The 23,821-nt window shown below is 50.8% G+C and overlaps 3 protein-coding genes and 1 long non-coding RNA gene across 9 annotated transcripts in view; 1 reads left to right on the forward strand and 3 right to left on the reverse strand.

The window, feature by feature from the left end:
• TMEM53 (transmembrane protein 53) lies at positions 1 to 4,349 on the reverse strand. Its single transcript, XM_083846893.1, has 3 exons — positions 4,222 to 4,349; positions 3,371 to 3,474; positions 1 to 1,471 (listed from the first exon to the last, which is right to left on the reverse strand). Exons 1-3 carry the CDS (start codon positions 4,277 to 4,279, stop codon positions 809 to 811), a joined length of 825 nt encoding a protein of 274 aa, XP_083703019.1. The 5' UTR covers positions 4,280 to 4,349; the 3' UTR covers positions 1 to 808.
• Positions 3,368 to 19,415, forward strand: ARMH1 (armadillo like helical domain containing 1). Of its 5 annotated transcripts, XM_083846889.1 has the most exons (14): positions 3,368 to 3,499; positions 4,426 to 4,557; positions 5,161 to 5,307; positions 7,599 to 7,812; positions 8,173 to 8,241; positions 8,773 to 8,939; positions 9,758 to 9,954; positions 10,380 to 10,464; positions 12,224 to 12,346; positions 12,580 to 12,652; positions 13,699 to 13,828; positions 14,612 to 14,689; positions 15,040 to 15,148; positions 18,359 to 19,415. In XM_083846889.1, exons 4-14 carry the CDS (start codon positions 7,607 to 7,609, stop codon positions 18,364 to 18,366), a joined length of 1,245 nt encoding a protein of 414 aa, XP_083703015.1. In that variant the 5' UTR covers positions 3,368 to 3,499; positions 4,426 to 4,557; positions 5,161 to 5,307; positions 7,599 to 7,606; the 3' UTR covers positions 18,367 to 19,415. The 5 variants fall into 5 exon arrangements, with proteins under 5 accessions (XP_083703015.1, XP_083703017.1, XP_083703018.1 ...); XM_083846890.1 differs by lacking the exons at positions 3,368 to 3,499; positions 4,426 to 4,557 and adding an exon at positions 4,857 to 5,018; XM_083846891.1 differs by lacking the exons at positions 3,368 to 3,499; positions 5,161 to 5,307 and having other exon boundaries at positions 4,511 to 4,557; positions 7,595 to 7,812.
• On the reverse strand, positions 5,390 to 9,806 carry LOC310903505. Its single transcript, XR_014587597.1, has 3 exons — positions 9,247 to 9,806; positions 8,783 to 8,845; positions 5,390 to 7,654 (listed from the first exon to the last, which is right to left on the reverse strand). It is a non-coding gene; the product is annotated as an uncharacterized lncRNA (long non-coding RNA).
• KIF2C (kinesin family member 2C) overlaps positions 15,482 to 23,821 on the reverse strand; it is a 19,304-nt gene continuing 10,964 nt past the window's right edge. For both annotated transcript variants that reach the window (XM_083846877.1, XM_083846878.1), the window contains 9 exons: positions 22,498 to 22,589; positions 22,080 to 22,222; positions 20,518 to 20,722; positions 19,980 to 20,090; positions 19,422 to 19,489; positions 17,571 to 17,679; positions 17,377 to 17,493; positions 16,887 to 17,013; positions 15,482 to 16,183 (listed from right to left, as the gene is read on the reverse strand). In XM_083846877.1, the coding sequence (XP_083703003.1) occupies positions 16,107 to 16,183; positions 16,887 to 17,013; positions 17,377 to 17,493; positions 17,571 to 17,679; positions 19,422 to 19,489; positions 19,980 to 20,090; positions 20,518 to 20,722; positions 22,080 to 22,222; positions 22,498 to 22,589 (1,049 nt within the window). In that variant the 3' untranslated portion in view covers positions 15,482 to 16,106. The remainder of the gene's footprint in view (positions 16,184 to 16,886; positions 17,014 to 17,376; positions 17,494 to 17,570; positions 17,680 to 19,421; positions 19,490 to 19,979; positions 20,091 to 20,517; positions 20,723 to 22,079; positions 22,223 to 22,497; positions 22,590 to 23,821) is intronic.

Here is a 23,821-nt window from a genome sequence, read left to right on the forward strand (position 1 = left end):
TCACAGCTCCAAAAGACAGTTTCATTTTTCTCTGCAGTTCCACCTTACCATTTCTGAGGTCTTCTGGGTTACAGCTGTGCCAGTTCCCCGGCATTTCTAGATGGACAATCTTGGCTGCTCAAAGAAACGCAATAATAAATGAGCACTTCTCCAAGAAAACAAAAATTAGTTGGGAGAACACACAACAGACAAAAAAGAGCAGGACGAAGACAACACGTACCCCCAAAAAAATGGTTAACAGAATTTTTGGTTGAAGAACACAGAAAGTTATCACAAACATTTGAGCTCCACCCCAGGGCAAGGGAATCAGAGCTCTGGCTGCCCTCTCAGCCCTTTAACAGAACCAAGCAATGCTGACAGAAGAGGGAAATCTTGCAGCTGCAAGATAAAAGACACAGCACAGAGAAAAACAACAAAGACATTGAAGAGCTGTATTGCTGTATCAATACAAGGCAACAGAATATGTACATTGGACATCTGGGACAAGGACACATGGAAAGCAGAGAACACCACGAGACAGGAAGAAACAAGTAACACTCCACGTGAAATTCTGGTCTGTGACACCTCAGCTACCACACCATGCTAGAATTTCACTTTCAGTTCTTTAAATTACTCCAGATCAACTTTTTGCTGTGAGATGGCTGGCTCAAAGACAGACTGGAGGCTTTCAGCTTTGCAGCAGGAGCCAAAAAAAAAAAGTGCCTAAGAAATCTCTACACTTTCCTCTCCTCAAAGACATAAAGGGAGAGGGGGTGGCATTTCCCGTATAATTTGAGCAAAGCAGAGGCAAACGTAGGAGGTCACCGCACTAACGAGGTGAGCCCGCGACACAGTCAGAGAGGAAAGTCACACAGAGATTGCTGTAGTAGGTGGGATACGCCCGCATATGGCTGACGTGAGCCGAATCTGAGAAGTCCACAGCTCTCACGGAAACACCGAGCCGCTGCCGGGCGTCAGCCATGCGCTTCACGTCGCAGGCACTGATGATCGCATCGGCCTGGGAATAGAGGTACAGCTCAGGCCACCGCGAGGGCGCCTTCAGCAGGGCATCGTAATGGCTCTCGTGGATGAATCGGGTCAGGGGGTACAGCAGGATCCGCAGCACGACGGCTGCGGCAGCAAAAGCGAAGACGAGGAAATACTTGAGCAGCACGTTCATGGATACCAGGACAGTCGCCAAGGCACGGAGGCTCCCTCTCAAGTTTCTTCTGCCGGGGGCGCTGTCAAAAATGGTGCCCAGGACTCTGAGGTTCTTAAAGGGCTGCTGAGTGTGCAGCGCCTCAAGGATGTAGCGGTACAGCATGACACCGCCGTTGCTGAAGACGTGGAACAGCACCGGCCTGTTGTCGATGCTGTGGTCAAAGAGCAGCTCCAGGAGTCTCCTGGCTGGGGTCCGGAGGGATCGGATGCCAAAGCTCTCGGAGAAGAATACCATCCTCCACGGAGCCGTGTAGCGGATGACGGTGCACCCCTAAGCAGAACAAAAAGAGACCACCCAACACGTTTGGGCTGGGCTGTAAATTATAGAGCAGGCAAGCAGCAGTACAGCGAAACATGAAAATTTCAGCTAGATCTCCAACAGAAACCACAGGGCCAGGAGAAACTCGTTAGTGTTATTCGCAAGTCACCAATACGAAAGGAGCTGGGCCTGATAATCCTTGTGGGTCCCTTCCAACTCAGGATATTCTGTGATTGTATGAATAGGATTACATAAATCATAGCAGTACAAAGACTAATGAAAGGGTTTCTGCAACAGCAGCGGGCCTGGATTTGATGACGTTCCCCATCCTTTCAAATCCCGTGCTAACTGGTACAGCCCCTGGGGACGTGACCACCCACACTTAGGAGCGTCAGCCCTCACCCAGGAAGAGGAAACAGGCCCTCTCCCCGACTCACAAGCCTTGCAGCATCAGCCATTTTGGCAAGAACGGCCTGCTCTGATACACATCTAGTTCATGACACCGAAACGAACGTAGGAAGGAAGTGGAACTTCTTCCTTTTCTTGGGCAGTACTCATTTGCAGCTGTCTTTTAAGACTCCACCGTGATCAACACTGACATGATTTTCATAAGCCTTTCTGAAACCCCAGCTGTGCAAACGAAAAGCATTGCTTCAGAGGAGACTCAGATCTCCCGAGCAGCCTGCCTTTACAGTTAAGACCTTACATTTAGGTGCAGATCAGGAAACAGAATCTCAGAGGAGCTCCTCTATGGAGCATTTATAAATGCTTTAGATCTCCTGTCACCCAAACACATTGACACTACGCTCTGACAAACACAAGGTAAAAGCACCAAGACAGCCCTTCCTCCCAGAGCTCCCTCAGCAGCGAACTAAGCAGAAGAGAGGATATCGAGTCCTTTAATCAAAGTTCTCTATACTTTCTTTCCGTGGTCACGGCCACTTCCTTGCTAGGGAGCTAAGGAAAGCTCTTCTGTCCTTTCCCACTACCAACACCTTTCTGACAGGGGAGGACTTCCACAGGAGCTGGCGCGCTGCCACATAACGTGCTCCTCACCTGATCACCCGCATCTTTTAGTTACAGTAATTGCTTAACGATTAATTCTTTGCCAGAACAAGCCAATTCGTGACTCTTACGCCGGATTACACATTAACAATACACTCGTTAACGTACAAACTTCGCCATCTATAGCTGCAACAGATTCAGATAAAAAAAAAGATTCTTGTATGCTGACAAAGAAAAAAAAAGTCTAATGTTTTACTGGGTCCCAATACCAGAAGCTGAGGTCATTTGGGTAAAATACAGCATTAGTAAGGAGGAGCCCGTAACTTAGGGAACTGGCATTTGGACAAACCTCTCTAGCTGAAAGACAAGGAGCTGCTAACAGGCAGGTATTGCTATCACAGGGCACCTGCTTCACAGACAGGATATAACAAACTTGAGTTGTAACATTTATATGAATTAATTTTACAGACAGGAAGAGCTGGTGAGATGACAGGTGCTGATACGCTCTGTCACTCCTCAGCCCGGCCTTGCTGAGTTTTTGCTGTGCCCTATCAGCTAGCAGTAAACGTGCTGTTTTTCCCCTAAAACGGCTAATGCAGCTCATGTCCTTCATGCATAATCTCCCAGCTTTAACACCCTCTTTGAAGGCCAGCCCAACGGTTCACAGAACAGCAGAAAGTTGCTCCGAGAAGTGTTTTTATCTGTCGCGTGCACAAAGGTGACAGCAGCAGCTGTCAGATAACGCTGCCTCGGCTCCTGGATGCGGGGAGATTCCAGTGACAACCAGAACCCACCCCCAGCTCCCGACGACTCCAGACAGGGAGGTTTTAGAGCCGTTTTCCCAAGGGGCCAAAAAGCGGCGGTTTCCCCAGGATGCGGACAGGGACAAGGAGGCAAGCTGCTCACCCTCTGGCTGTAGATCGCGCTGTACTTGGCCAGGTACCTGTCCTGGCAGCCCGCCCAGCCCAGGAGGATCACCACGGGCTGACGGCCGGCTTCTGCGCCGCTCCCTGAAACACACCACGGGATTCACAGGTAGTCCTGCACCGGTTACCGGCACAGCACGGACCCCCCAGACCCCTTATCACTGGTTGCCCCCAGCCCCAGGCCCCTCACCCCCTGAGGGTCCCTCCTGCACTTGGGGTCCCACCCCAAGCCCGGCACCCTCGGGTCCTGGGTCCTGCATCCTGGTCCCGGTCCCCAGTCCATTGCCCCCCACCGGTCCCCAGTCCCAGTCCCCTGCCCCCCATCAGGTCCCCGTCCCGGTCTCCGGTCCTGGTCCCCTGCCCCCCTCCGGGTCCCAGCCCCCGGTTCCCTGCCCTTCACCGGGTCCAGGTCCCAGTCCTGGTCCCCTGCCCAACACCGGTCCCCGGTGCTGGTCCCCGGTCCCCTGCCCTCCACCGGTCCCCAGTCCCGGTCCCCTGCCCCCCATCAGGTCTCTGGTCCCGGTCCCCTGCCCTTCACCGGGTCCCAGTCCCCGGTTCCCTGCCCTCCACTGGGTCCGGTTCCCGGTCTTGATCCCGGTCCCGGTCCCAGTCCCCGGTCTCCTGCCCAACACCGGTCCCCGGTCTCCGGCCCCGGTCCCCTGCCCTCCACCGGGTCCGGGTCCGGGTCCGGGTCCGGGTCCGGGTCCGGGTCCGGGTCCGGGTCCGGGTCCGGGTCCCCGGGTCCCCGGGTCCCCGGGTCCCCGGGTCCCCGGGTCCCCTGCCCCCCACCGGTCCCCTGCCCCCCACCAGATCCCGGTCCCCGGTCCCCACCGGAGGCCGCCCCCGGCGCCAGCTCCACCACGGCCGCCTCCAGCCCGCGCGCCCCCATCTCCGCCCGCCACCTCCCCGCCTCCCGCCGCTTCCGCTCTCCCCACCGGAAGCCCCGCCCTCCCCGCGCCTCCCGTAGCCAATAGGGAGGGAGCACGCCCGCCCCGCCTCATTCTCCTTCTCCCGCCCCGCCTCCCATTTCCTTAGCAACGCGGCCTTAGCAACCGCCGTCAGCCGGGCGCCCCGCCCACCTGGAGGGAAAGCTGACCGCCTATTGGGCCGAGGCGGGGGGGGGAGGCGGATCGCGATTGGCTGCGGTGAGGTGTCAATCATCCTGAGGTGAGGGGGGCGCCCCCTCAGGGCCGGGGTCGGAGGGGCCGGGGGCGGCGGGGCGCTGCGGGGGTCGGGCCGGGGCCCGGCGGGCTGTGAGGGGCGGGGGGGCAGAGGGGGGCCGGGGTGGAGCGCAGGGGGTGGGGGAGGGCCCCGGGATGGGGGGTTGGGGCTTGGGGGGGCGGAGGGTGGGGGCTTGGGGGGAAGGGCAGGGTGAGGGGGGAAGGGTGAGGGGCGAGGGGCTGCGGCCTAGGGGGGTGAGGGCTGGGCAGGGGTGAGGGGGGGGGGTGAGGGGGTGAGCACGGCTGTCAGAGGGGGGACGCGGGGGATAGAAGGCACTGGGGGCACTGGGGAGAGCGGAGGGGCCGTGGGGACGGGCAGGGTGCCCAGGCGAGGGGAGGACCCGCCTGGGAAGCAGGCTTCGGGTTTTGCCCGGGGCCCGTGGGTCCTGGCGGTGCAGGGATCCAAAGGTAGCTCCACATCACCACGCTGCTGTCCTGCCCGCGGGTCCAAGGCTGCGCCTCGCGCCTGGCAGCGCCAGCCTGCCTTGTGGCCTGGTTTGGCACCCAACTGCCCCGCGGCCCCTAAATCACTCACGTTTATTCTTGGCAGGAAAAAGGAACTGCCCCGACCCCAGCTCTGGTGTGATCGTTAGGTCCCGTGGGCTGGGGAGGCAGCCCAGCAGTGGTGGGGGCAGCGTTTGGAGCTAGCAAAGAGGAGTTATGTGTTGTTTTTAGCACTGACAAACAACTCAGGCAAGTCATTTAACCTCCCTGTACGTATCTGTATGTTCCCATACGTAAAATGGCGATAATAAAAATACTCAGGTACGTTTTCAGGGTGCTTTGCAATGTCAACTTAAAGAGCACTACGTCAGCAGATGCTGTCGTTGTAGCAGCTAGGGAGTGATACCGCTGTATCCTCAGAAGTCTCGTGATCATTTTTTCAAGCTCATTTTTCTTTGCCGTTGATTCATGGGCAAGCTCTTTGTATCAATAAAATCCTCATGTCTTAAAGCTGGTGCTGGTATTTCTGAATAGTGGAAGCCACTGTAGCTTTAAAATAAAAATAGGGCAGCATTACACCACCAGCATCTCAAACATAAATATGGAAACATTAATTTAGAATCAATTTTAGGATGTTTCAGACTGTAAAGTTCTTTTAACAAGATCTCTGTTGAGGACAGAGGAGCACTTTATGGGACTGTAAATTTCATGCAAACAGTCTCAGTGAAATACAGATTCCCCCTACATACTAGCTGTTCTCTCAATATCAATCATATGCCTTGCAAGTAATGTTTCACAAATATTCTGTAAATCACGGGAAAATGCTCGCAATAATGTGAAATATGACTTTCACTTGACTGTTTCACCAGAGGCCCCTAACAGGCCATTCTCCTGTCAGCACTAACATTTGTTATGGCTAATAACACTTTCAATCACAACTATTTTGGGAAAATGGATTTATTTTAAACCTGCTTCCCTGCAAAGGAGATCCTGAAAACGCCCTGCCAAGGACACAGGCTCTTTACAGAGCACAGACCGTTAATTCCCAAATGAAATTTCATCTCATCTTAATTCTCAATCGTTGTGTCTTAGCCAACTTTTTGAAGTCTTTGTTTGTTTGTTTTCCGTCACTGAGATACTTTTCACCTCTTGGTCATTGTTTTCAGCGGGGTTCAGATAATAGCAATAGAAAATTATTTTGAGCATATGTCCTGGGGATATTTTGGAGCTCATTTGGTATTTTGCTCCAAATTCTTGAAGAACAGGCTTAAGAACTTTGCAGACAGCTAATTGTTAATCTCGGTGACTTGTATTATATTGGAAGAAACTTCTCATTCTGAAACCCGGGGATTTTATGTCATTTTAACTTTTTTGTTCTTAAACCGTACTTTAAATAAAACCTGAAATAGTGCTTTTCTTAGGTGGGGAGTCCCAAGAACTCAATTAAATAAGGAGAGAATTTTTTTCTTACCCTCAAGTGCACGTGTGTCAGTGCAGCTATCTGTGACAGACCAACTTTGTCCCTCTTTCTGCACCTGTGTATATACACAGATACTTATTCCTAACTGTAAAGCTCCTTGAGATTAGTCAGTGTCTGAAAGCCAAGCACATACACGTCAGTGGAATTCTTGACTACACGCATGAAGGGAGGGCCTAGTCCTCTGGTATTCCATCCCCCTACGAAGTGCACCTTCCCGTTTGTCAAGTTGGAATGGGGGGATATCCTACTGAGGTAAAAGTGTGGCAAAGTAATTTGGTAAAATACAGGTTGCGTTATGGGATTGAAGGAGGTGCAGACAAGGGATGTTTGTGGAGCTTTTGTCTTCTTGCCTATAGTTCTTACTATTTCAGTTCTTAGATTTTTTAATGATGCGCCACTGAAAACTCAGAATGTACACATAGAAATTAGACAAGAAAAAAAAAATAACAGCAATTTTTCCACCATGCCAAAGGGTCCCAAGCCATTTTGCCACTGCCCAGGCCAAACCTCCTCCTGGAATGGATGTGGGCCCAGCCCCAGTGATTCACCGCACCCTGTGGGTGAGAGCAGGCTGCACTGCTGCGCGCTAACAGGCATTTACGGCCCCCTTGACCCTGTCAGTCCCCATAAATCCATACCTATTTGTGCTCTCATTTCACTCTATTTACTCTCCGGTAGGTCAGATATGAGATGCAGCGTTCATATCATGAACCTAGCACGAAACCAAAGTGGGGGGAATGAGTAACATCAAAATGGCTTTATTAACACAGCGGAGAAGAGAGTTCCTGTGGTGAAGCCAGCTGCCCTTGGAAAATAATCTCAAGTCTATTGCAGATTCCTTGTGCAGCTTCAGGCTTACCAGAAACTCTCCTTTTAGCTCAGTTTTGCTATCTATGAAATGAGTATAAAGGAAAAAGATGCAATAAATGGCTAGTAAGTGCTTTTATATTAATATTTAATATTTGCCAGAGAACATTTCAGATGTGATTCTGGTGGTAATTCCTCAATACAGACTTTTTCTGTCTTTAAGGCCTTTTTTTAACTTCTCACTTTTCTCTAGGCAGAAGAGATCATGACTTCTGTCAAAGAGCAGGAGGCCGTCAGGAAGCTCATGGTTTTCCTGCAAGAATGGGACAGTGGTCACAAAGTTGCTCGAACCCGCATCCTGGACAGCTTCATCAAAAGCAATAACGGCAAGACAGAACCAGAGCTGGAGCTGGAATTCTCCCAGGGAGCCAGCTTGTTTCTGGCTCGCCTAACAGCATGGCTCAGGATGACGTATCTGTTTCCTTGGAAAGCTGAAGGTGGTGCGTGGTAGGGGGATGGAGAGGAAGGGGATGTTCTCTACCAAAAAAATTTTCAAAGGATAAGTACAGAGATCCATATCCAGCTGCAGAGGAAAAAAACAGCTATTTAAAGATGGAACTGAGGGAAAAATCATGTAGTTTGACTCTCAGGAACCTAGAATTAGTGTTTTTTCTCCTGTTGGGGTGAGTGTGCTGCCTCTGCACGCCTTTGAGAGGAAGCTCCATGCTCCCTCTAACAGAGAGGGTACCCGGGTTCAGAGCTCCACATTGCCGGAGTTGCCAGGGGGACACCAAGATGGTCTGTCATTCTCTCCTTAGCTTTATCAAACAGCTACACGCACAGCACGTGCCTTGACAAGCTGCTCAAGTCTATTGGCATCTTCCTATCTGCTGCAGGCGGGTGAGTATAGAACGTATCTGCACGAGAGGTGCACGCGAGGGTGGCAGGGTTCAGGAGAGAAAGAAAATAACAGGTCCTGGGCAGGCTTTTGGAAGGGCTGTTTAAGCATTTCACGCAGGGCAGGCCCCAACAAGGGCTGTGGCTTACTGTAAGTAGGATTTTCAAATGTTCCCAAAACCCAATCCACTGCTTGCCCATCACCAGAGCCACTGGGTCATTGGCACGGTGTGGGAGGAACGTGCTGGGAGCCCGAGTGCAGTGACGGGGCTTTCTGTGCCTGCCTTTTGGTATCTGAAATGAGCACAGGAGAAAACAGGAGCTGGTGACCCGCCGCAGAGCGTGCTGCTGGCAGGCACCTGCCACAGCCGTCCCAGCCGAGCCTCAGGCACCTCGTGTTCGGTGTCTGGGCACCAGGGCCCCGCTACAACGGGGCAGGAGGCGACAGATCCCAGCACTCCCACAGAGTGCTCGCTCAGGAAGATGGGCTCCAGGGCGGGTGACATTTTGGGCTTTGTTCCCCCATCCCTGCAGGCGCAGATACCTTATTGAATTTCTGGAGATCGGAGGTGTCATGGTTCTCCTGGAAATGCTAGGGCTGAACCACCTGAAAGAAGAGGACAAAAGGGAGTCTGTCAGGCTGCTCCAGCTCATCGCAAACGCTGGCAGGAAGTATAAGGAGCTCATTTGTGAGAGCTACGGTAGGCGCTGTGTCCGTCTGCGCTTTTTCCTAATTCAGGCGAGGATGTTCTCCGTGACCTCTGGCCCCCAGGGCTGCTCGCAGCGCTGCGCCCCTCCTTCCCCCCCACCTGCCGATGGCAGATTGCCGCGGCGTTCGTCTTGCTGGAGGGAGTTCAGAGTCCTGGCTATTGTGGAGTGCTTGCATTTCATCCCCTCTCTGGTTTTAATGAGCTCGCTTTCTTTACAGTGATTTCTTTTGATGTGATATTGCTGTCCTGCCGGTTGCAACTGCTACAGTTAAAATCACAAAACAGTTTCTATTCTTACCTGCAGCGTCTGCCTACCTCTGGAGGTGGGAGGGTTTCGTTCTTTTGAAAGAACCTTACAATATTTTTTTCCTATTTTTTTTTTCTCCTGGACGCTAGAAGCGAAACGCCATTCATCGCTCTGTAGTTGGGATTATGCCTCAGGCTGTCAGTGACTACGGGGTGATACCTGCTGTCGCAGCTTCCTCCCAGAGAGATGAAGCTGCAGGAGCAGCAGCGGGACCCTTAGCAGCACTGTTGGCATCTCCGTGCCGGGTTTGCTCCTTGTGTAAATGCCTGCAGAAGGGCTTTGGCCATCTCCTCCAGCTGACGGTTTGGCTGACCGCTTTTCCAGCTGGTGTCGTGGCTCCTGATAAGAACAAAGAACATTTTTCCTGGCTTCTGTTCCTCAAGCCACGCTTTGAGTGGGACATGATGCTGTATTTTATGGGGGGGGTCTGTCAGCAAAACTGCTGAGAAGCGTGACCTGCAGACTCATCCAGACATAATTTGGCCCCTCTTTCTCCGCACAGGGGTGCGATGCCTCGCCGAGTTGTTGGCCACCTCCACCTCAGCAGAGGCTCAAGAAGAAGCGCAGGTTCTGCTGGACTCCCTGGGCCGCGGCAATCCCAAGTACCAGAACCAAGTCTACAAAGGCCTCATCGCGGTGCTGCCGTGCGCCTCCCCCCGAGCCCAGCAGCTGGCTCTGCAGACGCTGGGGGTGATGCAGGTGGGTGGCAGGGGGTGACGGGCAGCGTTACCTTTCCCTGGCGCTCCCCCTGCCCCAGGCCAAGGGTGAGCACAGGGAAGGGCCGTGGCTGGGAGAGGGGCTGGTGCTCGGCTGCCCAGTGCTGGTTTCCCCCAGTTGACACTTCCTCCACTTCCTATCAGCGGAGGCTGCTGGCTCGGTACCCCCATACCCGCAGTGGGGTATGGCAGGCCATCTGAATGCAATGTCGTGGTTTCCTCTGCAGCACCCGCTGTGGGACCCCGGCCCCGTTCCCCTGTGGGTGCTCAAAGGACGCTTTGTGTCAGGGGGCAGGGCTCAGCCCCATTTCCCAACAGGATCAGGGGGCTGCACGGAGCCACCCCCGTGCCCGCAGCGTGACAGCCCGGAACTGTCCCCTCACCCTGCCCCTGTCCCTGTCCCCTCAGGAGCTGGTGGGAGAGGCGCCCCCCGCGCTGGTGGAGCCCCTGCTGGCCCTGCTGGGCTCGGCGCACCTGGAGGTGCAGCACCAAGGTAGGACCGGGCCCGGGCGGCCGGGGGTGGCTCAGCGGGGCCGGGGGGCGCGGGGGATCTGAGCGGGGCAGTTTCCCGCGCGCGCGCCTCATTAGCATACGCCTCATTTGCATACCCATGGTGCACCGCGCGGCGCCGCCCGCTCCGGTCCCGTTTCCGCAGCTCCCGCGGGGCCGCTCGCGGCCGGGAGCGGGGCCGGGGGGGCGGGGAGGGGATGGGGGGAGCGGGACCGGAGGGGTCCGGAGCGGGCGGGCTAGCGGCGCCGTGAGCTGGGGGGCGGCGGGCGGCGCTGGGGCCGGGCCGGGGGAGAAGCGGTTGTTATACTCTGGTTTCTCTTCAGATCGTATAAATCTTTCGCCTTTTACTAAAGATTTCCGTGGAGAGGAACAAGCACGAGTGTCGTGGAATTTTTTGAGGCTCTGCTTCGGCAGAGCTGCCCTTACTTGGTCAAAAACAGAATGAGGTTAGGGTTTATTGGCTGAAGAGGTGCTTTAGGCCGTGTTTTCTGGTCCTATTGCTGGTTATCGGCAAGCAGAGGCCGCCCCCCAGCTTCGTATCAGGCGCTTGTAGAGAGCAGCGAGGTCCCTCCGAGGTCCCCCTCGGGGAACGCCACCAGTGGCCGGCCGCCGGCTGGTTTCACTCCGTTCACCGCCACACTCTCGGCCCGGCCACCCTGCCGGTTGTTAACCCGGCACAGTTGTACCTGCCCAGGCCATGGGCTGCCAGCTGCTCCGGGAGCACACTGTGGCAGACCGTGCCAAAGGCCTTGCAGAAGGCTCGGCAGAGCACACCAGCAGCCTTTCCCCAGTCCCCCAGGCGGGTCACCCAGTCACAGGAGATGAGGTTGGTCAGGCAGGACTTTGCCTTTCACGACCCCATGCTGGCTGAGCCTGATCCCCCGCCAGTCCCGCACGCATTGCACGATTGCACTCCAGACGAGCTGTCCCAGCGCCTTTCCTGGTGGCAAGGTCAGGCCGACAGGCCTGCAGCCCCCCAAAGGCCCCTTGTTGTAGGATGGGCGTCACACTGGCTGATCAGACGTGGAGAAGGCGCGGAGAGCCTCGGCCTTTCCTTACCCTCGGCGGTCACCTTCCCCCTGCACCCAGTAAAGGCAGGAACAGGCACGAGAGGCGTGGAGTGCTTTGAGGATCCGTTTTTGGGGGAGCCGCCCCGGGTCGGTTACCGACGGGGGGGGGGGGAGGGCTGGGGGCGCCTCCGCGCCAGGGGCTCCCAAGCCCCGCCCCCAGCCCGGCCCAAGCCCCGCCCCTCGCCGGAGGCCCCGCCCGCTTCCTCCCTGCCCGAGCCCTTAGGCCCCGCCCCTCAGGTCCCTTCTCATTTGCATACCCAGCGCGCCCCGCGGCAGCGCGGCGGCTCCCGGCCCCGTTTCCTCCGCCGCGGCCGCTCCCGGCGCCGTGCCGAGCCCTGCGGGGCGCGGGGGGACGGGGCGGGGAGGGGCGGGAGCGGCGCCGGGGGGGCGCGGAGCGGGCGGGGGGGCGGCGCCGTGAGCTGGGGGGCGGCGGGCGGCGCTGGGCCCGGGCCGGGGGGGGGGCGGTTGTTATACTCTGGTTTCTCTTCAGATCGTATAAATCTTTCGCCTTTTACTAAAGATTTCCGTGGAGAGGAACAAGCACGAGTGTCGTGGAATTTTTTGAGGCTCTGTTTCGGCAGAGCTGCCCTTACTCGGTCAAAAACAGAATGAATGCTAATCTTGTATTTTGTAAGCTCCAGGGGGTGCTAACGGTATTTTTCCTCCTTGTAGCCCTGCAGCTGCTGCCGGCTCTGATGCCCCTCCGTGTCCGCCCGGCCCTGCTGGCGGCGCTGGTGGCCGCGCTGACGCCGCCCGGGCAGACAGCGTTCGCGTCCCGCAGCGAGAGCACCGCAGGTAACAGTGCCCCCGGCTGGCGCTGCCCAGACCTTCAGAGATCTGCTGGTGGCAATTCCAGCCTGGCCCAGAGCGGGCTGCGGTGGCCTCTGCGGGTGCACCCTGCAGGGTACGCAGCCACAGGCCTGCCCTGAGGAGAAATCCTCTTTTCGTGGTACCGCCCCCCCCCCCCTTCTCACACCTCAGGACTGTTCCAAAGCATCGTTCTCACTTGGTTAATTTTCCTCCTGCAGACCCAAACGCGCTGTGCCCGAGGGAGCCGATGCTGGCATACGTTCAGCAGGCAGCTGCCGCAAAAGCCATCGGGTAAGAAACTTTGGAGCAAACCCCACAGGAGCATGAAAAAGACTTTAGGGAAGCATCTTCCTTTGAACAGGAATGGACTGGGACACGTTCCTCCAGGGAGCTTTCCCCTCCGGCACTGCTCTCTGGCTGAACACCCCAGCTCAGCCAAGCCCTGTTCTAGGCTGCTTGGAGATGAGCGTGTTCAGGGCAGAGCTGCTGCCTGAAGGCAGCAGTGCACAAATCCTCCCTGCTACTGACACTGGAGTGGGTTTTATTTTTTATTTTTATTTTTTATTTTTTTTGATAGGGAGATGTGGAATCTCTCCAGCTCCGGCCCTGTGTGCTGTCACAATGGCCCCTTTATGGCTGGGCCTGGATGCAATGTGTGTGTGTCCTTCCACAGCACAGGGCTGAAGGGTGCTGTATTGATCAAGACCACCATATTCTCCACTTGGCTGGGAGCCACAAGTAATTAAACCTTATTTAACATCAGCTGCCCGGTGGAAGAATCTGCAGAATCCTCAAATTCAGCCATTTATGCTAAAGTTTGTGCACTCACTATGAATTTCTTGCAGTGTCCACAAGATAGTGCTATAAGAACACTTTTTCTACAAAAGTAGATGATGGGGGGGAAAAAAAAATCCAGCAAAGGCAGATGAGCTTAGTGGGTACAGAGAGACACTGGAGTGTTTTCCAGGGTCATGCTCACAGAAGCAATAACATTGGTGGTATTTCCATTTTGAGCCCTGGGTTCTTTATGGTCATGCAGGAAATGTGGTAGAATTTAATACACACTAGGAAGCGCCTGAATAATTAAACAATTGGTTCTCAGCGAGAACATGTTAGATAATTGACAATCCATGTACAGCCAAATGTTTATTTTTACTTTATTTGCTTGTTTGTTTTCCTGTCTCCCATCCATCATTGCCTCTAGGGCAAGGTAGAAACAGGAACATGTCATTTTTCCTCTGGGGTCACACCAGGTCCGCACCAAGAGGGCCAGACCCAATTTGTTGTGTGCCCCTTCCCCTGTACAGGGTAGGGGCTGACGGCCTGTCTTATTGCAGCATTTTAGCCAAGGAGTCAGCAGAAGTGGCTGAAGAGCTGATCCAGCTGAAAGCGGTGCGTGGCCTGATGGTTGCTGTGGGGAACGTGGAACATGTGCCCAGCCAGAGACATGGCAGCATCTCCCTGAAGGTGAGTGTGATGGTACCTGGTGGAGGCCAGCGTAACAGTCTCAGAGCACTTGAACAGAAAGGCTCCCTGCATTATAGGCTTTTTTTTTTTCTGAGCACAGCAGACACAAGCTTATTCACAAAGCTGGGAGTGGCACTTCCTTCAGGCAGTAGCTGTGCTTCCTGTCCCATATGCCAACCACTGAAAAGAGGGTGCTGAGAAGCCAGTGTTGGCCCTCACACATCTGCTCTACCCACCAGCTTGCCAGGAATAGAAAGCACAGAGCTCATGAGCTAAACAATGCAGTTTGCCCAGAGCTAGACACTAGCACAGAATTACAAGCAGGATATTTTGTTCTGCTGGTGCTGCATAAAGAGCTTTAACCACCTCAGCACAACTCTGTCTGTGTAAGTCACAGGTGATGACTGGGAAGAGGAAGGACCATGGTGTCAGTAGATAGGAAGGGGCTGAATGAGGGACAACTGAGAATCAGGCTACTCATGGTGAAAAGGGGGTTACAAACTGCTGTTCATCTGAGCAGGCACAGACAGCTCAGCAGGATGAATTCCCTTGTAACCACTCCACTGCAAACACCCTCCTTTCTCTTGTCAGTGAGATGGCACTGGGGGACAACAGAGGGGAACAACATAAGGCTTGAGTAGGGGCCAAAAGTTCCCTCTTAGGTTTGTTCATCAAGTGCTGTCTAAAGTGCTGCTAAAGAAGGGGGCTTAGGGAATACCTGTCATGTAACATGGTGCATGGATGATACAGCTCTAGATAACTTCCAACTCTGTTCTGTTGCAGTATTTTGTCCATACGTTTCCCTGTGTGGAAGAGCACATGAAGAAGGCAGTAGGGGACACACTTTTCCAGCTCTTCATGGTAAGCATGCCTTTCTTACAGGCTTTAATGGCCCTTGGAGCTCAGACTGTTTTGCACGAGTGTAGAGACCGGACTTCTCACAAAAAATCCAGTCTTGAATAAGATTCCAAAAAAGCCTCCCCTTTGAGAAGTGTTTACCTTCAGGCTGCATAACTGCTCTGACTCCTTGTTCTCTCAGACTCCTGCTAGGACTGTAACAGTGGGAACTTGGTGTCAGAATGAGGCACGAGGTGACCCAAGCTCTTCCAAACCAGGTCCCTCCTGAGTCTGGCTCCTGGGGTGGAGTACACAGTATGATACAGGCAGAGGCCAGGTGCTACAAGTCATAACACCATCATGACCTCTTCCAGGACAGTCCTGAGACCTGGTACACAAAAATGGATCCAGCCCAGGCTGAAGAACTGGCCTCCAGTCTAGTGGACATCCCCAAAGACATGGCAAGGAAGCAGTCCACAGAAGGTATGTACGAAGCTGGAGTCAGTCACTTCTCCAGCAACACTCCCCCCTTACAATAATATTTATCACAAATTACTCACATTGTTGGAAAGCTGCTGAACATGTTATGTGGCACATTCTCCATTTCCCATATGGAAGATACACATGAAATAACAGCCTGGGGCTACCTTTGAAGCCTAACTAAACTCCATAGGTACAAAGGAGGCACAGGGCCCTTCCCATTTTCCTGCTACCAAAAGGGCAGAGCCACTCACTACAACCTGTTGGGCTTTGCTCAAGTACAGGAGACTGGTTTAGAGGCTCCCCCCCACTAGGCAAGATCTACCCAGCAGAATCTCGATTAAGAAACATTTATTTTAAATGATTTTTATGCAAACATTACAAGTGTAAAGACTTTAAAAAAAAGCTTCCTCCAAGAGATCAGCCTCTCTCCACAACACTAACCAGTCTTTAGGAACAGTTAGACTTTAGCAAAAAAATCAGTAAGAAATATTTTATAAGATAGAAGTTAATTAAATACAGGAACATTTATTTATCAAGTTTAAAATACTGATTTTTTACAGTTACATATAGTCCATTTTCTTCCTAGAAGAGACTTGCAAAAGTTTTGCAGTGTTTCAAACACACCTGGACCAAAAGGTATATGTACACCAGAAAGTTATACATGTGTATCTAGTTCTATCAGAGGAGACCACTGTCACTAACAAAGGACCAGATGTTAGACATACCTAGCACATACTCAGGCCCCCCCTCCCCAAGCCTTGCAGGCATGGTTTCTCGCAGGGTCTCTGCAGAGTCCCCTGATACCAGGCCATGAAGAGAGAGGCTGCCATGTTCGCTGCCCTCAGGCTCACCAGACCTGCAGGCACACTGCTGTATTTAAAATAGGAGTTACTCAAACCACTGACAAACATGCAAGAGATACAGAAGACTGCTTGTGAATCAGGTTCTGCTGTATTTACTAAGGCCTGTGCTTTCTCATCTGCTTGCTGGCTTGTTCCTCCAGCTGCATGGCAACCGCCAGGGCATCCAATGTTTCTGTAATGGAAGACAGGATTAGCAGGGGGACTGACCTGAGGGCTGAGTTCTCCAGCCCAGCTGTTCCTCTCAGCCCCTCAGCTGCTGCCATCTGCAAGGGCCCCAGAGGCAAATGGACTGTGCAAGAACAGCTCAGCCAACATCAGATCCCCAACATCACATCATGCCTGATCTCAAAGCTCGTCAGCTTTACAGTGGATAGATATTAAGGCCCAATATCCACGAAAACAGAAGTGGGAACAGTAGACATACCCCTGCAAATGCCTATGACATGGTATTGTGATCAATTTCTCAAGTCACTGTTTTCTGGGCAAGGCAAGAGATAAGCTATGTAACCAACAAATACAACAGATGTCAACTCTTCTTAGTGGGTATAGCATTATTCTCAAGAGAGGGCAGTTTTATGTGGCATTGAAAAAGTGGAAGATACTTTTCAAAGTAAAGTTTTGGCTAGTACAGACGATAGGACATCTCAGGTCTGATGCTGTGATCACCTAGCAAAGTGCTCAGAACTATCAGCAGCGCAGAAGGACTGGGTGCTCAACACCACCACCACCCCCAGATAGATAAGCTGATGTTATTTCAGATCTTCGAGAGAAAAGAAGATTAGTGACAGTGCTATTCAGAAACTCTTGAGTAGGCACTCTCTCAGTGCTATTCAGAAACTCTTGAGTAGGCACTCTCTCAAGAAGCATTAACATACCTCTGACACCAAGGAAATTTCTTGAGCTCTCCTCTACGAAGTACTTAGCTCTGCCCACAAAGGTCTCAAGATCATAGTCTGGTTGCTCTGCGATTCCCAAGAGGTAGTCAAGTTCAGTTGTCATTTTCTGTATTTACAAGAAAGACCATGAAGAGAAATCAGAGAAATCAACTTTCTGGAAGTTCAATGAGTTTCTTTGAATATGGCATAGCAAATCAGAGCTGAGCTTCGACAGAGCAGTATCAGTTGGTACAAGTAGAGATTGCTAGCTGGAGGGGAGGGGGACTGGCTGGCCACAAGCACCAGAATTCCACGGTTTAACCGGTTGGGCAGGAAACCAGAGGGAAAAGCTGGCAGTGAGGAAAAGGTAACACCATTGACAGCATCTTGCATTACAGCCCACAGCCTACCCAGTAGCACTCGGCTCAGACAAGGCAAGCTCCTGTCAACAGAGAAGGCAGCTTGGGCTGGGCTTGCCTCTTCCACCTACCTGTCTCAGTTCTCTAAGTTGTTCTACAACCTTCTCCTCCCGTTCACCAATCTGAATCACAGCCTCACGGAAATTGAACATGTGGGGAGACATATCTTCCTCCTCATCCTTGGAGAGCTGCAAGAAACAGCCCAAGTAAGAACAGCAGGTTGTTTCCAGCTTTAAGATTTGTTCAGCCCACTGCCCACACATACATTGTGTTGAAGACCTGAGCTTTCTCCACTGATCTCCGTTTCCTCGTTCTCAATCTCCATGTGATTCTGTGTTTCACCACCTCCATTATGAGGGCTGAGCTCTTTCACTCTGCAACAAGAAGATTCACCACTCAGTCTTTCAGCAATTTCAGAGCGACAGCATCACAAAACAGCTACTGCAATCAGTCAGTGCTCAGCATTGACTTCATTGACTAATGAAGTCAAAAACATTTGACTTCATTAAAAAATCCACATTACCACACCTGGAACGAGCTTTCGTGGACAAACTCCAGAGGACTGTGGGAAGGGAAGCTGAGAGATGTGTCTCTATGTCCAGCCTAGCCACAACAATTTAGGACCTCTCCTGGAGAGAAGTGTTCCAAGTACACAATACTAATTGCCAGCAAAGCCTTTCGCACACACAGGCTATATTCCACATGTCAGCCTGGTTTGTCATGACCAACTAAGAAGACTTAGTATGGAAAGAAAAGGAATAAGGCTGATCCCCACCTCTCCCATTGAGGCCCTCCATGCCAGAATAGGATTTTTATCCTTATAGGCCTATCTGATGACATGGAGCTAGAGGTAGAGGTCAGGCATCAGCTAGGTACTTCGTTCTAGTTACTAGTGTCAGCTTCATATTTCCAGCGAGTTCCAGCTTACACACCCCGTTTATAGCTTGAACTTGCCTTGTGCACTAGCTAAGAATCCAGTGGGTACAACTGAAGACTAGCATCTTACTGAAGCACGCCATAAGCCAGATGTTGCATTCTGTCCTGTACTTTCAGGTGATTAGGAATGACTATCCACCAGAAAAAAGCCTTCAATCCGGAACAAAATCTGGAAACCTGTCAAGATCCCTAGTGCTCCTGAATGCTTGTGGCTTGAATTAGCAGACATCCTTTCAGAGCCTGGAAAGGAGAGGACCGAGCAGCCTTTTGTGAACCAAATGATGGAAAGCTACCAAATCTGAAGTGTGGAAATGTCATCTTGTTAACGTATGACAGAAATCATAGGCTCTGCAGCCACGGCACACAGATCCACACAACACAGCATCAGCAACAAAAAATTCAAGTGCCACTGACCCTAGTGAAGGAGGGAAAGGCTTAGCTGTTAAAACACTCTCCCTGTAGCTGTAGAGTCTGCCTGTCCCTTTTCACTTGTCACCTCACCAGAGAGGTGTAAGGGCACGTAAAGGCTCACTGCTCTGCACAGTAGTTCCAGGTTTCAGACCCCCTTGTGAATCTTGAGTCTCAGTCCCTACAAGTCTTTTGTGCACTGCAGGTACCCAAAGCCCAACCATGGGGCATTCAAAATCCACGCTCACACCATTTGCTGCAAGGCACCCGAGTTCTCCAGATACTTTAGATTTCGCCCAGTCTCTGAAGTGTCATACCCTATTAGCTTCTATTAAAGTCCATCAAAAACAGCTACTGTCCTTCCACATCATTTGTAGGATCATGTCAGGGAAACATTCTTAGCACGCACATAGGGGACCCTGCATAGAATACTGCAAAAAGTAAAGGTCATGGATGTAACCATTCAGGATGTGCTGCTAACAGGGTAAACTCCCTACAAAAAACAAGGTGATCTGAAGTCTTACATAAGACACTCCTCTGAGTAAAGGAGACAGTTACGGTTTTACACAAACTCTATTACCCCCCCACAGAAACACAAAACCACACCCATGACAGTTTCTGAAGACAGCTTTAAGATTATTCGCTCCCAGCAAATGGAACCTCCAAATTGTCACCACGGACAATGACACCAAGAGAACTTTTGATCAGTGTAAAAGCAGCCAAAACACATTCTGCAACAAGAGCGGAATCCCCAGGCCAGAAAGGCCATTACCTGTCAGCGTATCTCAGTGTGTTTAAGGTGTACTCGCATGAACTCATGCCTGGAGAAATCATTGCTATCTGCAAACAGAACAGAAAGCCACAGTGAGTCCTACGTCTGCCTTTTGCTCACGTTAATGGCACTGCAGATCCCACCAGGCAGCTGTGAGATGTTAGGGAAAAGGATCAGAGTGTTAAGATGTTGTCAAGTCTGTTTTTCTTTATGGTTCCTGCGGGACATGTGAGCGACTCTGTATCCAGCACCCGTGGTGCTGTGCCTCCCACAGGAAGCAAAGCCTTTTGAGCACACTCCAGGTTCTACTGTAGATCCACTGTATGAAAGTGGCTTCTGCTGCCCTGTTCCTACTGGGGCTGGATCAGAGCTCGCCGGTTGTTGGTCTCAGTTGCAGTGGGTGAGTTGAGGAGAAAAACTGCAAGACTTTTTTGCAGAGAACTGAAGCTTTGTGACTTCCAAGTCCCCTCCCCTTAGAAAGGGAGCATGCAGCTATCTGGACAAATTGCAGAGATCACAAGCAGTGAGTGGGTTCAGCTGTGCCATGCACATACTCACCATACAGGTTCTTGAGTTAACTCCTATGAAAGAGTCTCTTAGCACCTGGGTCAGCTTGCTTTCCCGGAAAGGGGTATGAGATTTGTTCTGGCCTAAAGCTCGGATACATTCCTAAGAAAAGACAAGTCATGAATGCAACATTTGCATCTTTTCTCAAACAGCTCTGCAAACTACAGCCATCAACTACTAGTAAACCCAAGAGGCTGGAGAATGGTCATCTCCATTGCTCTGTATGTGCTTCATAGCCTTTTAAATAGACTCCACATATTTGACTGTCACAAGATACATGGTATATCCAGCATACATTTAATAAAAACTTGAATGAAGCTTGAAATGGGTGTATGACAAAACTACACTGCCCTCCTGGAAACACTGTAAATGGAAGCATACACATCATTTTCATGGTTATTAAAATACAAACCTAAGATCCCTTTAGCTGTTCTTTTCCCTTGCGCTGGAAAGAAACGGAGCAGATAACCCCAGAGTTAAACAATCCATGTGTTGAGTAGTACCATTTGCTCCTTGAGCTATAGCTCACCTTCAAAGCTAGCAAGCTTTTATTGATTTCTGCACCTTCCATTCGTGTCTGCCTGTCAGCACTAGATGTGTCCGCACCCCTCTCATTTCCTGCCAGATCCACCAAGGAAAATTTGCCAAGCAGCTTCCCTCTTCGGCGTAGTATGATTTGGAAGCAGGCATGTGACCGTGAAGAGCTAGCATTTGCAAAAGTTTGTCCAGATGTCCTACAACAGATAAGCAAAGAAGTGTTAGAACTGTGTCACAGAAGACTGAGGTCCTGACAGCACTAGAGCTGCAGCCATTCGGTTAAGTTGTTTAACCCACACATTAATAACTTAAGATTGCATGAATTAAAGAATCACTTCTAATATCAAGCTGCCTGGCTCAACTCAACCAGCCTGCTCTAGAATATTTTTCTGACTGCTAATACCTTATATGCATTTGAAGCTGGAAGAAATACCTTCAGCACAGCATCTTCCTGCCACAGAGCAGACCACGTGTCATTCTCTTAATGCATCTGCTATCACACTGTAAGCTCCGCCAAGCTTCCTCCACTAAACAGCATTAGCTGTGCTAGCACATTACACTCATGGTAAATCCCTTTTCCCCAGCCAAGCTGGCTTGCTGGTTAACCTCTTGTACCTGCCCTGTCACTGCAAGAGACTGGAGTCTGATGTGCCATAAACCTCACTGTGACCTTCATCATTCGTACCCTGCAAGGGCTGGCAGGTTTGCTGTCCCACCCACAACATCCCTGCTCCTAAGGGAAGATGGAAGGAGGATGTCCTTAAAAATTGCTGGGGGAGGCAGGAGCCTGAAGTGTTAGACAGTTCTTGGCTGAAATGTCATTCCGCTGTGCATGCTTTTTTGGCTAAATGAGCTTTCAGGATACACATGCAATGTAATACAGCAGCCAAGGAGTTCTCATTTGCCAAGTAATATTTCCCCAACAGCTGCACCTTATTAGACAGGTAAGACTTGCTGATACAGAATTTAGCCCCTGATTAAAGACAAGCCAGTACAACAGCAGAGATACCCCAACTGCAGCCAGCCTCCCAAGATGAGCAGCCAAGCCTACAGCTGTCCCTCAGCACCTTTTCTCAGGGATTCTTTAGAGAAGATCCCCAGGTGACATGCAGCAATTTTGCTGCTACTGGAACAACTCATCTGGCCTGCAGTTAAGACTGAGTACTTTTGCAGCTATAGCTTGATACCAGCTGCTCTTCCTTGATCTTACAAGCCCACAGGGAACTACATAAGTTCCTGCAAACTACTTCTAGGAAGCAGGCATTCAGTTTTGGCACCAGGGCAGCCATCTCCTCAGCTGAGCGGTTTCTCTCTTCTGGAGAGATGTGAGGACATGCAGCCACTATGAAAGGAAGGCTAAACCCACCTCTGCCAGTCCTTTATTCTGTAACCCTCTTGTTTTCATGCAGAGGTGTGGATCAGTGCCTGTCTGTTACTGGGTACAACAGGCTCCTCTTTGAAATCTCCAAGCCCTGGGCTACAGTCACCACATTTTTTGCAGATACAGAGGTACAACAGGACATGGACTTTTCTTATTGTTTTAAGCAATCAAACCTGCATGCACTGCCCATCTCAATCATTCTGATGACATCTTCAGCACAACTGACTTGTCTCTCTTGAAGGCCAACCACCTGGACCTGCTGCTTGCCATCCTCCAGGACTCGAAGCTTTGCCTTCTTATTCAAGAGATCAAACACCTATATTCAGGCAACAAAACCAAGGCAATCTGAAAAACTCTCATTGAGAAAGAGACTTGACACTATAAAGACAGCACAGACTAAGTAGAGAACTATATAGGAACAACACATGTAACGTAGTCTTCCAATTCAATTCCAAACATGCCAAGAACAATAGAGTACATAGAACTATCAAAACTACTAAGTTTCATTCCTCTACTTATGAAATATGCAGTCAAAGTAGTCATGCCAGGATTTTTTTTATATATATTTTTTTGTTTTTAAAAAAATCTTACCTTTCCGTTGTATATTTCAAAGAAAGTCACGTAGACTTCCAGGTCCTGACTCCTGTACCTGGGCTGGTTTAGAAGAAGGAAGACATCTTGTGCTGGTGAGGAAAGACAGGAGTTTACTTAACTACATTAAAACACGTTCCTAGCTGCTACTTGAACTGCTTTTGAATATTGCATAGCCATAATGTAGCGCTTCTGGCAGCTGAATGATAGCTATCTCAAACAAATGCTTGGTTTCTACTGTTAATATTACTTGCAGACAGCAATGCTAACTGATCCAGTAAGATCAGTAGAAGCAAATACTGTCCCCCTTGCTGGTCTGGGAGAAAATTATGACCTGCTATTGCTTTGGACAGGTTTGCAAGAGTCAAGCATTTGTTTGAAGCTCTTCCTGTGGAGAATCTAGAAGACACCTCTCTGAGCATCAGCATTGCTGCTAGAGACAATATACCAGATTAGCTGGCCCTTTGTTTGAATCGAGTTCAGTCTCTCACAAATAGACTTCACACTTGGATCTGAAAAGAAGACTTTCCTTCAGAGCCAGTCATAACTGATTCAGAGACTAGCAAAGAGTTGCTTGTTTCAACTGCCTTGCTACGCAGATAGTTTCACAAAATGCTTTTCTGTAGGGGAAGTACAGGAGTCAGGGTTCATGGTGCTTTCTAGGAATTATATCAAGGAGGGGTTTACAAAATATTCTCAGAAATGGGTGCTTGTGTGCGCTTTTTTTGCATCTAGTGCTTAAATGAAAAAATAAATCATTCGTATGCTTTCTGTATAAAAAGCTTTATACCAGAAGTGGGTAGTGTTCTGTTGCATTCAAGTCAGGCTATTTCCAAGCACCATCCTTAGGCTGAGACAAAAGCAAAGCAGAACTCAAAATTAAATGTTTCAGCCTTAAATGTTTCAGCCCAGCAAACGTCAAATTAGAAGATCTGTCACCTATCTCAAAAGCAAATATTTTCTGACAAGTGATAAATAGCAGGTGGATCTAGAAAACTAGATGTTGGATGGAAAATACAGTTTATGAAACTGAATGGGCTGCCCAGGGAAGTGGTTGAGTCACCATCCCTGGAGGTCTTAAAAAGACGTTTAGATGTTGAGCTTAGTGATCTGGTTTAGTGAAGGACTTGTTAGTGTTAGGTCAGAGGTTGGACTAGGTGATCTTGGAGGTCTCTTCCAACCTAGGCGATTCTGTGAAAAACTAATCCCACCTCCTGCAACAAACACCACAACTTATTAATGAAAACTTATGTATCTTTTCCCAGAAGAAAAATCAAAGTATCCATACCAAAACAAACCTTATCTATTTAAGAAAAACATGCAC

Source organism: Anser anser, assembly GCF_964211835.1.
Source record: "Anser anser genome assembly, chromosome: 8".
Lineage (NCBI taxonomy): Eukaryota > Metazoa > Chordata > Aves > Anseriformes > Anatidae > Anser > Anser anser.

Coding starts and splice junctions, on each gene's coding strand:
- TMEM53 (XM_083846893.1), bottom strand. CDS start 4,279: ATGGGGGCGCGCGGGCTGGAGGCGGCCGTGGTGGAGCTGGCGCCGGGG. Junction 3,475..4,221: donor GGCGCCGGGGGCGGCCTCCG/GTGGGGACCGGG, acceptor GGTGTGTTTCAG/GGAGCGGCGCAGAAGCCGGC. Junction 1,472..3,370: donor GCGCGATCTACAGCCAGAGG/GTGAGCAGCTTG, acceptor TGTTCTGCTTAG/GGGTGCACCGTCATCCGCTA.
- ARMH1 (XM_083846889.1), top strand. CDS start 7,607: ATGACTTCTGTCAAAGAGCAGGAGGCCGTCAGGAAGCTCATGGTTTTC. Junction 8,940..9,757: donor GCTCATTTGTGAGAGCTACG/GTAGGCGCTGTG, acceptor TTCTCCGCACAG/GGGTGCGATGCCTCGCCGAG. Junction 12,653..13,698: donor GCTGCCGCAAAAGCCATCGG/GTAAGAAACTTT, acceptor GTCTTATTGCAG/CATTTTAGCCAAGGAGTCAG.